General features: G+C 33.1%; 1 protein-coding gene across 1 annotated transcript; it reads left to right on the top strand.

Moving 5' to 3' along the window:
- Positions 1-317: 317 nt before the first annotated feature.
- LOC7495999 (lamin-like protein) lies at positions 318-2,091 on the top strand. The gene is made up of 2 exons (XM_002324045.4): positions 318-788; positions 1,529-2,091. The coding sequence occupies exons 1-2, from the start codon at positions 590-592 to the stop codon at positions 1,855-1,857; spliced, it is 528 nt and encodes a 175-aa protein (XP_002324081.1). The 5' UTR covers positions 318-589; the 3' UTR covers positions 1,858-2,091.
- Positions 2,092-17,157: the final 15,066 nt, after the last annotated feature.

The raw sequence follows: 17,157 nt of genomic DNA, 5'->3' as shown, positions 1-17,157 counted from the left end.
TATCAAAGCAATGAATCTCCTTAGAAGACTCATAACTTCAATTAGTCCCTATGTTATCAAATAAATTTAAAGAGTTTTTTTAATTTGATTTATTGAATTTTAAACTTAGAGAATGTATAGCTTGTTATTTTATATTTTTTATATTTTTAAATTATTTTGATGTTTAAAAATAAATTTTAAAAAATATTATTTTAATATATTTATAAATAAAAATCATTTTAAAACACAGTATTATCTAGACCGACACTTCCTTTTATTTTCAGATTAGATCAAATTCCATATATTTTGTACGGTTACACATAACCGCATGGTCCCATTGCACAGATTTTCATAAACAGGTCAAAAAAGCGAGTAAGCCCATGCGACGTCACTGTCAAAGTGTACTATCCTACAAGGTATCTGATATCCCAGCTTAGCTTACCAAAAATGATCCTCCCCATTTTTGACTCTAAAGCAAGCGATCATGGATCAGGTGCTTTCATGTAAACATCATATCTGTTCAGGATATATACATATATTTCTAGGTTAATTTTCACACTACTAAATACATCCGCCAGCAGGTTTTGATAGAGTCCTGAGAGTGACAGCAATGGAGAATTCAGGGAGGACGACAATTGGAAAAACTGTATTGTCCATGGCAATAACAGCAGTGACTGTTATGATGATTGTGGAATGTGCAGCTGCTGAGCAGCTATATAAGGTGGGCTCAAGAGGATGGATCCCAAATTATAATTACACTGACTGGTTGAATCAGAGTCATGAGCATTTCTACGTTGGTGATTGGCTTCGTATGTAAATTTCTCTCTTTCTTTCTTTCTCGCCAGCGTGTAATTCCATTTTTCTTCCTACCACTTTCCTTTTCAAACATGTTAGATGTCCGAGGATTATCTGTAAGGGGTTCCTCCCATTGAATTAAACAAATGATTGAGATTGTTTTTGACTTGAATTGGATGTAAATTGGAGATTTCTCTGTCTTTTTCATGAGATAGGAAGGGGTATTTGAGCCAATGAAGTCATGAAGATTGGGAATTAAGATCATTAATTCACTCAATTTGTTCAACTCTAATCCATCTATACTATCAAACAGATATTAGAAAGTTGGTGATTAGATAGAATTAAAATTTTGGAACTTTCATTTTATCAGGAACTTGGAGAATTTTGATAACAGTAATAATTGATGTTGAATCAGAAAATTGACCTAGCTTTTCATTTTCTCTGTTTTGCTGTTTATGTTAATTTTCTAAATAGAAATGCTGTCTGGTTACTAAATACAAAAGCTTGCCTGTGAACAAAATTTTGGAACTGTATCTGATTTTTTAACTAGCAATCATTGGTGGTATCACCAACCCAACCCTGATGAAGAAAAAAAGTTTTCAACTAGCTGGCCAACGTGTAGCATCAAATTGGTTCATACGGAAGCGTTTACTAAGGTTGTGTTAATTTGATAATTGGGATGTGCTGGTGTTTTCTCAAGATGTTGCTCAAAACAAGGTAAAAAACATGGATTTTTCTTTTTTCCTTCTTTCAGTTTTTGTGTTTGACAAGCACTCCTACAATGTCCTGGAGGTCAACGAAACAAGCTATGAGAACTGCAATGACCAAGGCTTCATAAAGAACATTACTCGTGGCGGCCGGGATGTGGTTCAACTGACAGAGGCAAGGCGTTATTACTTCCTGAGCAGTGGAGGGTATTGCTGGAATGGAATGAAAGTTGCTATCAATGTTGAAGATTTTGCACCTACCCCAGCACCTGCATCAAGTACTGAAAATGGTTCTCCATCAAATATAGTCAGCAGGCAGATGATTATATTGATTGCATTTTGTGTTGCTTTGGAATGGATGGTCCTTTTTCTTTAAGCAGTAGCAGTTGAGTGGCTGGGCCATTGAAAGAATAATGCCGGGATATAGTAGCTAGAGTCATGGGCAGATGGACTTTGAATTTCTTTCCCTTTTCCTTTTTTCTTTTACTTTGTCAGATGGTTTACTTTCTTCTTTTTTTATAGTCATGTGGGTTTTCCTTTTAAAAGTAGTGAACATCAGCGGTTAATGTGATGAAGTTCTACAAGTAAAATGGAAGGGTTTGATTGGATATTTGTGATGCTGAGCTTGATTTTTCACTTCTCATCTGTTGGCATGAGTGCATCTTTTGTACCTGAGAATCAATAGAGTGAGCAAACATTGTCCAATTTCAGTTCTGTTGGCTCTCGCGCTCTATAGTCTCCACCCTCAACAAGTTAAACTTTTGAAATTGTTGATTAGGCTGGGCACTTGCTGGTTTAATCATACAAATTAAGGCAAGACAACATCTATATGAATCCCCTTTTACATAAGACTCCAGCCAATGGGGATAGAGAAGGTTTGTCATGGAATGAGGGGTGTTAAACGATGGGTTGAATACAAGTATAACACAACTGGTGGGTGGTGGCAGCTATTGGATATGGCGTGCCAAATATATATATATACTTCTGTGGCTATTTACGTACAATTAATCATGCAGTTCAAGTCATCAAATGTTACATTGATGATTTCATGATCCAAATTTGGTAAAAAATGAAGGGAAAAGCGTATAAGATGACAGATGCTGAGAGCATTGTATGAAGAATACTTCACTATATATTTAATGCAAAGACATGTAAATAGGAGGAATATCAAAATGAAGTGAAGTTGAGATATGAGAAGTCTGATGTCAGGAGTGCGAGTCTGGGCCCTGGAGCAGATTTTCTTGGAAGTCAGGAGTGCAAGTCTGGGCCCTGGAGCAGATTTTCTTGGAAGTGAAATTATCCACGCCCACGTCTATGCATTGAAATGCAATATTCTGAAGAACGTATTTTGTTTACGGGACATGAATTTTAATAACCCTATATAGCCTGCCATTGAAAAGGGAAAGTTAATTATTCTGGATCAAAATCATATCCTTATGGTGGTTCTAATTTGGTCCTTATGGTGATTTTTGGAGGTATGTACAAATGCAACATAGCTGTGCAGTCATTTTTGAGGCGAAGCAGAAGGTCTTGAGCAATGTTGTGGATACTCTATCTGATATTCTGGAGATAGACTCAGAGGATAAAGTCCAGCTTAGTGTATCAGCAGATGCAGATTTGGGGACCATCTACTCTATCACAGTTCCTGTTCGGCGTTTGAAGCCTGAGTATTATGATGAGGAAGATCTTGAGGCTTTGAGCCTTTGACTAATATTCAGTATAAGGGCGCCTGAGGAAGATCATGCTGTCTTGATGTTCTACATCCCAGATGAAAAATATCAATAAAACCTTTTTGATTGTTTATTTCTTGCTACTGTGGGAAGTAGTTGATGTAATCCTGTCTATGCTAGGTTGAGAGAGTCTGTAGATTTAGACCAATTTTGTTTGATTAGTTGGCTGGATCATGTACTGATAGGGAACTTGCATTTTATTGCCAAATGAGAATCTTTGCTAGATCTTTAAGGTGTTTGCTGACAAATATTTCTGCCGACAAGAAGCTTTGGCCTCTTGGAAAATTGTTGAATCTGTTTTCTTGTTTTATTTTCGCAGCATTGTCCATAGACACTGCTTGTTATAATGCAGAAACACTTGTTGAAAGCATGTAGGAGTACTGTTCAAGTGACTTCCCAGCTATGCTTGTTTCAACTTCTAAACAAAACAAATTATGTATAAATGTGTTTGATAATAATTTTTTTTTAATATTAATATATTAAAACGATTTAAAAATAATAATAAAATTAATTTAAAATAAAAAAAATTATATTTTAATAAAAAATAAGTTGAAATTCACTCCTAAACATAACTTCGAGTAGCCATGGAAATTTAGTTTCCTAATCTTTTCTGTCTATACTCTATATTCACATCAGAGAAGATGAAAATAGGGATAAAAAACGGTGAAAATGTTTTGTTTTGGTTAAATATTTTTGTCACTGGAAAGAAAAGAGAGGAGAAATTTGTGAAAATAGTAGGTATATATATAAAAAAGGAAATTTCTGATAGAATTAGCAGTGTACTGCAAACACAAAAATCTAAGGGTAAGTTTTAATTTGCCACCTTAGATTTATAAGAGATCTCAATTTCACCTCAAAAGTTTGATTTATATCAATTAGCACCCCTTAACTTTCATTTTCTCATTGGAGAAAGAAAATATATGTAAAATTCAATTCTATCCATAAAATTATGAAATATCTCAAAATCACTAAAAAATTATTAAATAATATAAAAAGAAGAAATTAATAAAAATCAATGAAAATCTAAAATAGACAATCAATAAAAAAATACTTTTATATGAGGAAAACAAATATGATAAAGCTTGAACATGTTAGTTTCCAATAAATTCCTAAACCTTACCAATTTGAATTCTAATACATTAAAATTATTAAAAATCACAAAAAAAAAACCCATCAATTTTAATCACTTCATTGCATTTTCATTGGGTTGGTTTTTTTAACCTTACAGAAACCTGAAGCTTCCTTCTCACTCGCAAGAGAAAGACAGGCGAGCAAGAGCCTTTCATATCAGGGACCCTAAGGGCATTTTAGAAATGCTTCTTATGTTCATTGAGGACAAGGGCGATGGTGTGCTTCTTCATCCTTCACTCGAAAGTAACAGTGTAAGTAATGAACATTTATAAATGTTCTACAGATGGTGAGGAAGCAGTTTTTTTGTTTTGTATTGACAGTACACTGAATCCATGCACTGAGCTCATGAAATTACAAGGTTCTTTCACTGATTGCAGGATAGCACAAACCGGATCTTACCATTTCTTGGCAGGTGGAAAGGTCATTCTAGAACAAAACGAAGTGGTGTTTGTTAAAATAATTAAGATGAAACACAAAAAGAAGGCTAGAATTCTGAATGATCTGCATATTATGAGTGCGTAGTCTTAACTTAAATACAAATAAAGTATATATAGGTTAAACTGAAAGTACTATTCTACTCTTACTAAATAAGACTACATAAATATTATTTAACATCTCCCCTCAAACTCACGATGCGGCAGCTACAAGCATCGAGAGTTTGCCAACCAGAAAACAAAAACGAGAGATAGAATGCGCCTTGGTAAAGAAATCTGCAATCTGCAAAGAACAAGGAACAAAAGGTAAAGCAATGATGTCATGCTTGAGATGATGACAAGTAAGATGACAATCGATCTCAATGTGCTTAGTTCGCTCATGAAAAACCGAGTTGTGAGCAATCTGAATAGAACTCTGGTTGTCACAATACATAGGAGTAGGATGAGAAAAGGAAACTCCCATATCAGCAAGTAACCAACGTAACCAAACAATCTCTTTGGTAGTAGATGTCATGACACGATATTCTGCTTCGGTGGATGATTGAGAAACAATAGATTGTTTCTTGCTCTTCCAAGAAATAAGAGAATCACCTAAAAAGATACAGAACCTGGTAACAGACTTGCGATCTGTGGGATCACTACTATGATCAGCATCAGAGTATGCACGAAACTCCAAGGAAGAGGTGGATGAAAGTAAAAGACTCTGAAAAACTGTACCCCGAAGATATCGCAAAATACGAAGAACAGCTGCCCAGTGAACAGTAGTAGGAGAAGCAACAAACTGACTAACAACATAAACATCATATGCAATATCTGGACAAGTAATGGTGAGATATACCAAACTCCCAACAATAGTGCGGTATAAAGTAGGATCTATCAAAGGTAAACCATCAGAAGAAGAGTACCTCGCATTGACCTCAATATGAGTATCTATATCTTATTATCAGTAAGTCTAGCCCGCTCAAGAATATCTGCAACATATTTCGACTGAGAAAGAAAGTAATCTCTGGTGAGTATGCTACCTCAATACCCAGGAAATATCGAAGATAACCCAAATCCTTCATTTCAAATCGTCTAGCCAACTCTGTCTTCAAGACTGAAATACCATCAATGTCATCACCAGTAATAATCATGTCATCAACATATAAAGACAGAATGATATGACCTGTATCAGTGCACTTAATAAAAAGAGCAGAATCATGACTGCTAGAAACAAAGCCAAAAGACGAGATCACAATAGAGAATTTCTCAAACCAAGCACGGGGTGCTTGTTTGAGACCATATAATGCTTTCTTAAGCTTACAAACATATCCAGAGTCATGTGAAATACCAGGAGGGAGTGCCATATAAACTTCTTCTTGAAGATCTCTATTCAAGAAAGCATTTTTAACATCAAGCTGAGAAATATGCCACTGACGAATCGAAGCTACGGCAATAAGAGTATGAATAATAGTTATTTTTGCAACCGGGGCAAATGTCTCCTCATAGTCCATACCATACTGTTGAGAGTATCCTTTTGTAACCAGCCTAGCTTTGTATCGCTCAAAAGACCCATCAGAATTAGTCTTGATCTTATACACCCAACGACAACCAACAACACTATTACCAAGAGGTAGAGGAACCAGATCCCAAGTATTTATCTTATGCAAAGCAGAAAGTTCCTCATTCATAGCTTGCTGCCAAAGGGGATAAACAATTGCCTCTTTATAGGAAGAAGGCTCAAAGAGACAATGAATAGAAGCTAAAAAGGAAGTAAATGATGAAGAATAACAAGAATAAGTAAAATCTGGTAGTTTTGTGGACTTACGAATGCGAATGGACTGACGTGGAGGTGGATCCACAATCTCAGATGAAGCTTGAGGGACTGTAGATGAGAATGAAGCTTCAGGTGTGCCAGAGAGTAAAGTACCAGTACCTGTAGAGTTATGAATACAAATTGATTGAACATGGGGAGAGGTATCATTACCAGAATCCTCAAAAAAGGGATCTATATGAATAAGATCAGTTTTAGTCAGACTATGAGTAGTGGATGGAATGGAAAAGAAAGGTATATGCTCAAGGAAGACAACATGACGAGACACATAAAGTTTCTGAGTTATTGGATCATAACAACGATACCCCTTTTTACCTTCACCATAACCCAGAAAGACACAAATAGCAGATCGAGAGGATAGCTTACTACGTTCTACATGAGGACGAAGAACGAAACAAGTACAACCAAAGACTCTAAATGATGAATAATCAGGGACATACCCATATAACTTTTCAAAAGGAGATAGACTCGAACTATAAGAAGATGGAATCGTATTAATCAAACTTACAGCAGTAAGAACAGCTTCTTCCCAAAACTTACTAGGAACAAAAGCAGACAACAAGAGAGAACGAGCAGTTTCGACAATGTGCCTATATTTTCTTTCAGCAACACCATTTTGTTCAGGAGTATCAGTACATGAAGTTTGGTGGATGGTTCCATCTAAGGCAAACAATTGGCAAAATTTATTGGAAGTGTATTCCCTACCCAAATCACACCTAAAGCATTTGATCACAGTAGAATGTTGAGTTTTGATAAGAGCTCGAAAAGCTGCATATATCTCAAAGAATTCAGAACGATGTTTTATTAAATAAACCCAACAATAATGAGTATGATCATCAATAAAAGAGACATAATATCGAGACCCTCCTTTTGTGGCAACAGGAGAAGGTCCCTATACATCATAATGAATCAAATCAAATGGTGAAGAAGAAACAGAAATACTTCGATTAAAAGGTAAAGCGGAAAATTTTGCCAGTTTACATCCACTATAATCAGAAATGTCACAAGTTTTCAAATTTCCTAAAGCTCGTGTGGATGCCAAAAATCTCAAACGAGAAGACGAAACATGACCTAGACGGGAATGCCATAAGTAAAAACTAGAAGATGAAAGACTCAAACGAAAGGAAGACAAATCAACAGTAGTGGTAGCAGCAGTGACAGCAGCAACTAGCACTTTTAACTCATCCAAAATATATAGTCCATTCTCCCTACGGCCTGTCCCAATCAGCTTCTGAGACTGCAGATCCTGTACACAACAAAAGAAACCAGAAAACATGACTAAATAATCACCAGAATCACATATTTGACCAACAAACGCAAGATTCAATTTGAGTTTTGGAATAAGATAAACATTAGGAAGAGATAAGTGAGGTGTGACAACAGAACCAACACCTGCTAAGGGCATAAGAGTGTCATCAGCAGTCATAATAGGAATGGAGGACAAAGGGGACACAAAGGTAAAAGATGAAGAATCTGGAGACATATGATGGGAAGCACCAGAATCCAAGACCCATTCAGAGTGTGACATACCTGAGGTACTATAAGGCAACTGACCTATGGAAGAAGAGGCGGACATTTCTTGTGGCTGCAAGGAGAGAAACTTCTAAAATTGCTCAGCCAAAGTATTAGGATCGGTAATAGAGCCCGGGGAAGCTATTGTTGCGGTATTGTGGTGTGGTGGTTTATAACCTTGAGGTGGTCTATGAGCATTAGATTGTGACTGACTTCCAGGCTTCCAAGCTTGATTCTGCTGTCTCAACTTAGGACACTGAGCCTTCTAATGACCTTTCTGCTTACAGAAACTGTACTCATCGAAGCCAACCCTTGTGTCAGGCTTATTCTGATGATTAAAGAATGGCTTAGAAGATACTGCTAGTACAGAAGGATTTAAAGCAGAAAGAATTTTCTTTTCAGAATAAGACTGAAGACGTATTTCGTCAGCCAATAACTTACTGACAACAGAGTCAATAGAAGGCAGTGGAGAACGATGCAGAATTGAACCTCTAAGTCCTTCAAAATTACTGCGAAGTGCTGTTAAAAACTGCACCAATCACGTCTTTGGATGTGATTTCAAAGAATTTATGAAGAAAGATATAGAAATTAGTTAGTGAATTTTTTCAAAAATTGTGCTTGGATTCACTTAGGTACCTAATTATTCTTGAAAGAGAAAAAAATAGAAATCTTCACCTTAATTTCAGGATAAAATAAATAAAATAAAATAAATATCAACGTTCTTTTATCATAACTAAATATCAACATTGAAAAGCAATATTAAAGTTACCACATACACAAGTTCACATGTCAGACATTGCTTGAATCAGGTTCTATATATTGTACTGTGGTTTCCCAAACAAAAATCACCTTCCTCTCTCATTGCCGGTGATTTTACTTAATACTAAAATGATATTTGACAATTTTTCCAAGCTGAAATGATTTGGAATGGAATTTTTTAACCATTCATGTCGATATATATAAAATTGAACCTCTAAGTCATATTCCATTCACCTCACATGTCGCTTATGTTTCATCGTACTAAGATTGTCCATTCTTCCTCTTGCATGGTTTGAAGAACCTCGTGTTGAACTTGACCAGAAAAAGAATCATCAGAATGAATCTTTAGCTCGACAAAATGTTTAGGGGACTGTGTAAATAGATCTTGACCAAAAGGGAATTCAGGAATGAATCTTTTAGCTCGAGAAAATTGAGGTAAATTGCTAAAAGATAATGCTTTGCCTTTCTTACTCCTTTTGATGTTTGCTTTTGTCCTGGTTGTAAGTCTCGGTCAATCCAGTGAAGTTCTTGGATCGGTTCGAGTTACTAAGAAAAACTTAGATTAATCTCGGTCAATTCTTGTTGTTTCCAACGCCATTGATGATTTTCTTTCCCTGATGAAAATCAATTGATATTTTTTTCTTCTTTTTGTTAACATTCCTCAATTATTAATTGTATACTCTGATAATTGCATCATGAAAAAATATTCATATATTTTTATTAAAGGCATTAAAGAATACAGAGAGTCGTACGTCTCACCCGGTTGTTCAAAAAAAAACTAAATGAATATTAAAAAGTAAAGAATTATATCAGCAACTTGTTTAGAAATATATTTAAAAGACAATAAACAATAATGTACATGACAATGACAGCATATCTCAAAAACTTGTCTGTGTGATGGAAAAGGCAACGTTGCTGGGGTCGTCATATGGCCTTCAATCCCTATCTCAAGCAGCCAAGAAATAGTTTATTCAGATGCAGCAGCGAAGGTGAGAAGAAGATAGCAACTGAAAAACCAACAAGAGAAGGAAAAGAAAGAATCTGGGGAGCCATCTATACGCAATTTATATAGCCATATGCCATTTGTTGCCTACTAAACCCTCTTTTATAATCACATTAGTCAACAGACTTTCCATTTTATTATAGATCTTTTGGATCAAGCTAGCTAGCTACTTGCGTGAGTTAGTGAGTCGCTTTTGACATTTTGATACCAGGGCGGCATGTGCTAGGTGATGTTACCAGCACATGAAATGGAACAAGAATTAAATAATTAAAATCTCGTCATTGTTAACTAAATTGATAATGAATTAAGGTGAAAGAAGATTTGGAAGTTCTTATCTTCATCTCTTCAAAAAAGTAGGGACTAAAATCTAATTATCATAGTTTCTTGATATAGAAAAAACTAGATTAGTGACGGGCGATAAGAAAACAATATTTTCAACGTAAAAAAGATGCTCAGGCTCCATAAATATGTTTTAAGGAAGTAAAAACAATTTACGGCTTGACTTGACCAGGTTTGATAAGTTAGTTTTATTTAATTATATGATTAAAAAAGATAACGATATTAAATAGACAGAATTAAACAAAAACAGCTATCATGATGACTCGTAGAAAGAAAACGCTTGTAAAAATGAAAAAGAAAATGATGAAGCTCAAATCCTAACTAACTCAATGTTGAAGAATGAAATTGAAGAGAAAAAAAGAGGACCAAAAACAAAGACGCGAGTCAACCTTGGTCACGAAGCCATGAAAATCTCATAAAAAGAAAATTGAAAAATAATTATGAAGTTCAACTCAATGCAGAAAAATAAAATAAAAAAAGAAATCAATTAATAAAAAGGACATAGAAACCACCCCAACAAACCTGCATAAGCCTACCGAACCCAATATTAAAGGACTAAACCGGAAAAAAAATCAATGTAAAAAAAAAACTTGTAGAAAAAAAATATACTTGCCAATGATTTGAAAAGACATTTTACAAAGATCCTGAAAAGATCTATATAATCTTACTTGATAACAAAATAAAATAAATAAATAAATGGAATTATACACACACACTTCTAATTAATCTAAAAATGAAAAGAAATATATATATATATATATATATATATATATATATATATATATATATATATATATATATATATATATAAGGTCAAAACCGGAAGAAAATAGACTACTGTTAAATTGAGGAAATGAGAGAGAAAAGAGGGAGAAGAAGAAAAAAATATATCATTGAAGCCTCACCACAACTTCTTCATCGACACACCTTGCCTCGCCTTGAAAGTCCTTGTCACGCCACTTCCTATTCCATCAAGGAAGGTAGTGTTCGAACATCAAAAAAAGTCACATGCACCACCAGAGTGTGGTGACTTCCCTCACACACTGGTGCATGTGTTGCATGTGTCAGCTAAGTTCACCCTGGAAGTTAACTTCAACCCATTATATTTGTTTTACTTTTGATTTTGGTCCTTCAACACTTAATTGTTTTACATTAATATAATTTTTTTTTATTTTTCCAAACCGAGCATTAACCTAGCGCTGGAATCTTCCCTTGATAGTATGTGATCCCCGTATCAAGACAACCAAAACAAATTGCTAAGTCAAATCCCAAATAAAGACAATGTGAAAGGATGAAATTAGAAAAAAAAGAATTGAGTGACAAAATAAAAGAATATGAAATCTTTCCCTACCTGTGCAAATCAGTCCCTAATATTAGAAAAAGAAAAAAAGGGATTGAACATTTGTTTAAACTTTAAATTTGATCTCCAAAGCTTTAATTATTTTAAAATTAATAAAATTAAATTAAATTTTACTAAATTAAGTATTAACTGAGTAACAAAATATTTTCTCGACACCACAAGATTTCTATATATAAACATAAAAAGAAATCATCAAGACCAAATCTAATCAATACAATGTTAAAAAACTAAATAAAAAAATTAAAAGAAAATAATAATAATAATAATAAATCATTATGTGAATCTACAGTAATTCCTCTCTTGGAGGGCATGGTGGATCACGTGCTCTCTTAATATTTTTTTTTTTATATATAATTATATCGTCAAAATTGAACAAGTTAAAGATGATTAGACCGCGACAGGGATCAAGACAATCTTCTTAACATGACTCATGTTGTCTAGATAATATAATTTGATGCAGCAAGTCAATGTTATATTGCATGTCACCTTAGAGATAATAGTCTTAGCTAATTTGTCAAGTATGCATCGCTTATAAAGCAAAAAGATCTAATATAGTATCCTTACTTTATACAAAAATCACGGGAATATCGAGGATAGCTTGTAAAATATAGGTATTTTGAGGCACCAAACCATCGTATAGAACAAAAAAAAAAAAAAAATACTAGATGATTGCTTGCACTATGGTATAAGTTAGATTAATTTTTTTAATGTAAAAAAATATCTAGATCTTACTAACATGTTTTTTTTAGTAAAAATAAAAATAAAAATATGTGGGGTTAACCTGATATAACCTAGTCAATTTGACAGTCCAAAGATAAGCCGAACAACCGTTAAAAATATAGTTTGATTAAAAAGATTAAAGACGAAATGTCTTTTAAAAAATATTGAGATGAAAATTTATTGGATCGAATCGGGTTAATCAGGGCTAACCTTCCAAATTCATGACCCAAATTATGGGACTAAGATAACCCCATAGAAAGCAAGTCAAAACTAAATATGAAACTCAATTTCTAATTAAACCAATGTTTAAGGATGAAATTAAAAAAAAAAGTTCAATTAAAAAAAAAACCAAAAAACAAACAACTCAAGTCAATTTGAGTTAACTTGTCAAAGTTGCAACTCAGGTCATGTAATTGTGATCATTGCATAGAAAACAAATCAAAACAAATTATGAAGCTCAACTCCCAAGCAATCTAATGTTGAGTGATGAAATTAAAAAATTATCAATTATTAAATGTTGAAGAATAAAATTTAGAAAAAAAAATCAACTAAAAAAAGGGAAAAAAACTCGAGTTAAACCACAACTCGGGATAAGTAAATCCAATATTGAAAGATGAAATTAAAAAAGATAAAAAATTAACCTGAGTCAACTTGAGTTAACTCGTCAAACCCATGACTCAGGTAATAAGCCTAGGATAACTTTATAAAAAGCAAAATTAAAAAAATTATGAAGCCTAATTCCAAATTAACTAAATATTGAAGGATGAAATTGAAAAAAAAAATATGACATGAGTTAACCTTTCAAACCCGTGATCTGGGTCATGAGATCAGTATAATCTCATAGAAAGTAAATAATAAATTGACCCGAGTAACTTGGGTTAACTTGCCAAAATCGCGATCAAGGTCATGAGACTGTGATAACCTCATAGAAAGTAAATCAAAACAAATTATGAAGCACAATTTTTAATAAACTCATTGTTGAAATTGAAAAAGATTCAATTTAAAAACAAGACACAATAAAACGACATTAATCTTTACAGGTTAACTCGTAAAACACGTGACCTGAGTCATAAACTAAAATAACCTTATAGAAAGCAAACCAAAATAAATCATGAATTCTAATTCATAATCAACCCAATACTGAAGGATAAAATTAAAAAAAAAATATTAATTAAAAAAAGACCAAAAAAAACTTGAGACAGATGAGCACCAATTTTTTTTAACCTTCAAAATTTAATTTTGATTTTTTTTTGGTTTAAAAACACAAAAAAAAAATACACTAAAGTTTTATAATCTCATTTCTAATCTCAAAACACGTTTTAATTAGTTTAAAAACTCAGTCAAATCAATCAAAACACTATTTTTAAAATTCAATATACTTTTTCTGATATGATTTAAAAGCTAGACTACTTTAATTGAATTCTTCTCTTTAAAACAAATCTAATGACAATAAAATTGTTGTTTCTTATATGACCAGTCGAAAGCTTTATTTCTCCTCTATCTCTCTTCAACACCTCTCTTTTTCCTGTCTTAAATATAAGGAACTAAATATGAAATAAATAAAATCTCATAAACAAATATAAAGTTTAAAAACTACACAGGTTAAAGTGTGAAAAAATGTGTTCTAGGAACATGACAATGAAGAATATTTTGTGGGCTTATACATAGCATTGTGCACTGTAAAAACACCCCAAATATTTTAAATTTTTTTTCCTGTTAATTATCAACTTAGCTTTGCTTGTGGTCTCCACCGTCCACCGTCCACCGGTCAGTCATGTTGAGCAATTGGCAAGGCTCCTCCAACTTGGAATCACGTCTTATTAAAAGCGACCCAGATGTTCCCTCAACAACAACCACACCAATGCTCCTGCTACTTGCATTTCATTTATGAGGCTACAATAATGGATCATTTTTATGAACCGATATCTGTGTGCTTTGCCATTACGTGAGGGAATCCTTGAACTATTAATTATGGTCTTATAACTTGAATTTTCAAGGGTTATAGCCATCTATTTTCCTTTTTATTATTTTTATTCTTATGACTAATTTGTTAGATAATAATATAAATCATATTCTGAGATCTCACCTAATAGCTTAACCTATTGAGTTGAGATGATTCTTTAACATGGTATCTGAGCCTTGATAATCAAGCCGTCACAAGTTCAAATCTCACTATCCCCATTTATTTGATAAAAATTAAACACATGATATTGTGGGTCTGTGTAAGTTTCAAGCTCAAAGGACTTTCACTTGAGGGGGTGTGTTAGAGAATAATATAAATTATATCATGAGACTTTACCTAATATCTTAAGTTATTGGGTGGAAATGGTTCTTTGACATAAATGTATCAGAATATAACAAGCTTTGCTAAAATTTGAACCTTTGACAATGATAATGATAGTGCGGAGAATATAACACAATATCAATGTTTAAAGTCAAGAAAATATAACAATAAACAGGTTCATGAATCTTAGATCATGATTTTAAAAGTAGAAATCACTTGTTAGAGATTCATATGTGTTTTTTTCTTATCATATTGAGAAGTAAAACGACTATAAATGTTGGTTTAAAGAGCAAAACTACACCTTGTAAGGTGCCATAATGCCCAGACACTGTGTGTGTTTCAGTACGTCTTGTCATGGGAGAAATTGAAATTTTTGCAATGATAAAAATCTTGTGAATTTCGGGCAAAAAAACAAAACCCAGAATCCATTCCCAGTTTTCTCCAGTCCACTTAGTTCTTAATAAATTCATGGGACCTCCCATACAATGAATAACCCAATCAAAGTGAACAAGTCCTTGGCTCCACAGGGCTAATAATAAATTCAGTTTATCTTGAGGATGTGCACAAGCAACCGTGATGGTGATCTTTTTCTTTGGTGAGACACTGTCACTGTCTCATAGTTTTTTGTTATGTTGTCCACACCTCTCCACGTATCTTAAAACCTGGAGACAAAAAAATCTAAATTCCCCACTAAATTTAAAAAATTGATAATGGAGAAAAGATTGAGAAAGGTATCTGTATTTTTATTTTTTTGTATATTTACAACTCATATATTTTGGTTTTTGTTCGGTTGTCGGAACCTTCAAAATATAATTCTGGTTTAATTATCACAAACAAAATAAATTTGTAGTATGATCATGAAAACTAGGTCAAACCCAAGAAAAATTTTGTTTAATCTTCTTTCAATATACTCAAATGAAAAAGAGTAGGGGATTTGAATGAAAAATTAAAGAAATAATAATTCTGAAAATAATAAATTGATATGTCGTTAACTCAGTTCAAGGATCAACGCATCCATTCCTATAAATCTATTGATTATCGAAGTAAAATAAATATTCTTTCACGTTAAGCAAATAATTTTGATATCCCTTAAACTTGAGGGAAATCAATGAGATTACGAGTAAATTAATTAGACAAAGCTCTCTATTCAATTTCTTACCATCAAGCGAATTTAATATTGAAAGTGATTCTCATTCACTCGGCAGTAGTCTTAGAAGTAAATTATGTGCATTTATTTTAAGCAAATGTTCAAAAACTTGACAATTTAACTTAGTTTATTCGTCCCTAATAAATCAAGATGATAGTTGCAGCAATCAAATTAATTCTTTTGCTTCTTACTCTGGTCCTTAACAATAATTACGGATTGAAATAAACTAGAAAGCATACATGCCATCTCAAAATAATTTAATAAACTTAAATAACAATCAATAGCATAATTCTAAATAAGGAAAAATAAATACTTGAATATGAAAGAATTACAATGATAATGTTACTTCTCACAACTTGTTGATGGAGATGGTGTGTATTCCTCTTAAACCAAAATTAGAAATTTAGTTCATAGTTTGCTGGAAAATTGACAAAAGCAGAGAAGAAAATAATGTTGCAGAGCCCCTGTTTCAATTATGTTATGCTCTATTTATTCTTTTTTTTTACTACTGAATTTCTTCAAAATTCTTAGGCTAATTAGAAGTTTTTATGCTACTTAACTCCTTCCTTCTTTATCTGGTCCTTAAGGTTTGTTAAATCTCTCAGAATTTATGTTGAAAACGGACTCTGCTGCTGTCACAACTTTGCTATAATTTCAACTCTGTTGCATCTTAAACTTTGTTTCTGACTTGGTTTCTTACAACATCCGACCATCCCAGCTATATTCTTCCATTCATGACATGTTAGACGCTTGATGTGCACCTTTCTTAGGTCTTAATACTTACTATTTCTATGTCAGACTCTCAGCCATAGTGGGATGCTTGACATCGTTAGTTTCCTCATCGGATTAGGAGACCAATATCATCCTTCAGATTGCATCTGGATTTTTTCCCTCAAAATGATTTTATCTGAATTGGAATCCTTCATAAAAGTTATAGTTCTGGATGTGTAGATGATTTTGGTCTTTTGAATCGCATGATTTCAATGTCGGAGGCTCAAGATATGCCCATTTGAATTTGTAGTATGAAAGCAAAGAATCTGACTGCAAAGATTTCAACCCGATTTTACAGGTCTGTTTAAAGGTCTAAAAAAACTCGGATTTATGCCCATAATGCCTTTCTAGAAAGCTTTATATGTGTACTTTAACTTTAATCCAGCAAACATTCACATTCTGAAATTATAACTTGGTGAAAAACTTGCCACAAGAAGCAAGGTCTGAAATAGAAAATGTAGAAATTCTTATCTTTTAACAATTAATTCACAAAGTCTCCTAGGCATGCCAAACTCATAAAAATAACTTCCAATAAACTTAGATAAGCTCAAAATACATCAAGAAGTATAGTGTAAAAGGAATAAAACCACATGTATATTTTGCATTTGTCAGTTACAAAGAAATACGTCTAGTCTAAAAGAGATAAACTGACAGATAAACATCTAAACTTTAG

This window comes from Populus trichocarpa, chromosome 17 (genome assembly GCF_000002775.5).
Source record: "Populus trichocarpa isolate Nisqually-1 chromosome 17, P.trichocarpa_v4.1, whole genome shotgun sequence".
Classification (NCBI taxonomy): Eukaryota; Viridiplantae; Streptophyta; class Magnoliopsida; order Malpighiales; family Salicaceae; genus Populus; species Populus trichocarpa.
This window is presented reverse-complemented; position numbering and strand designations above follow the sequence as displayed.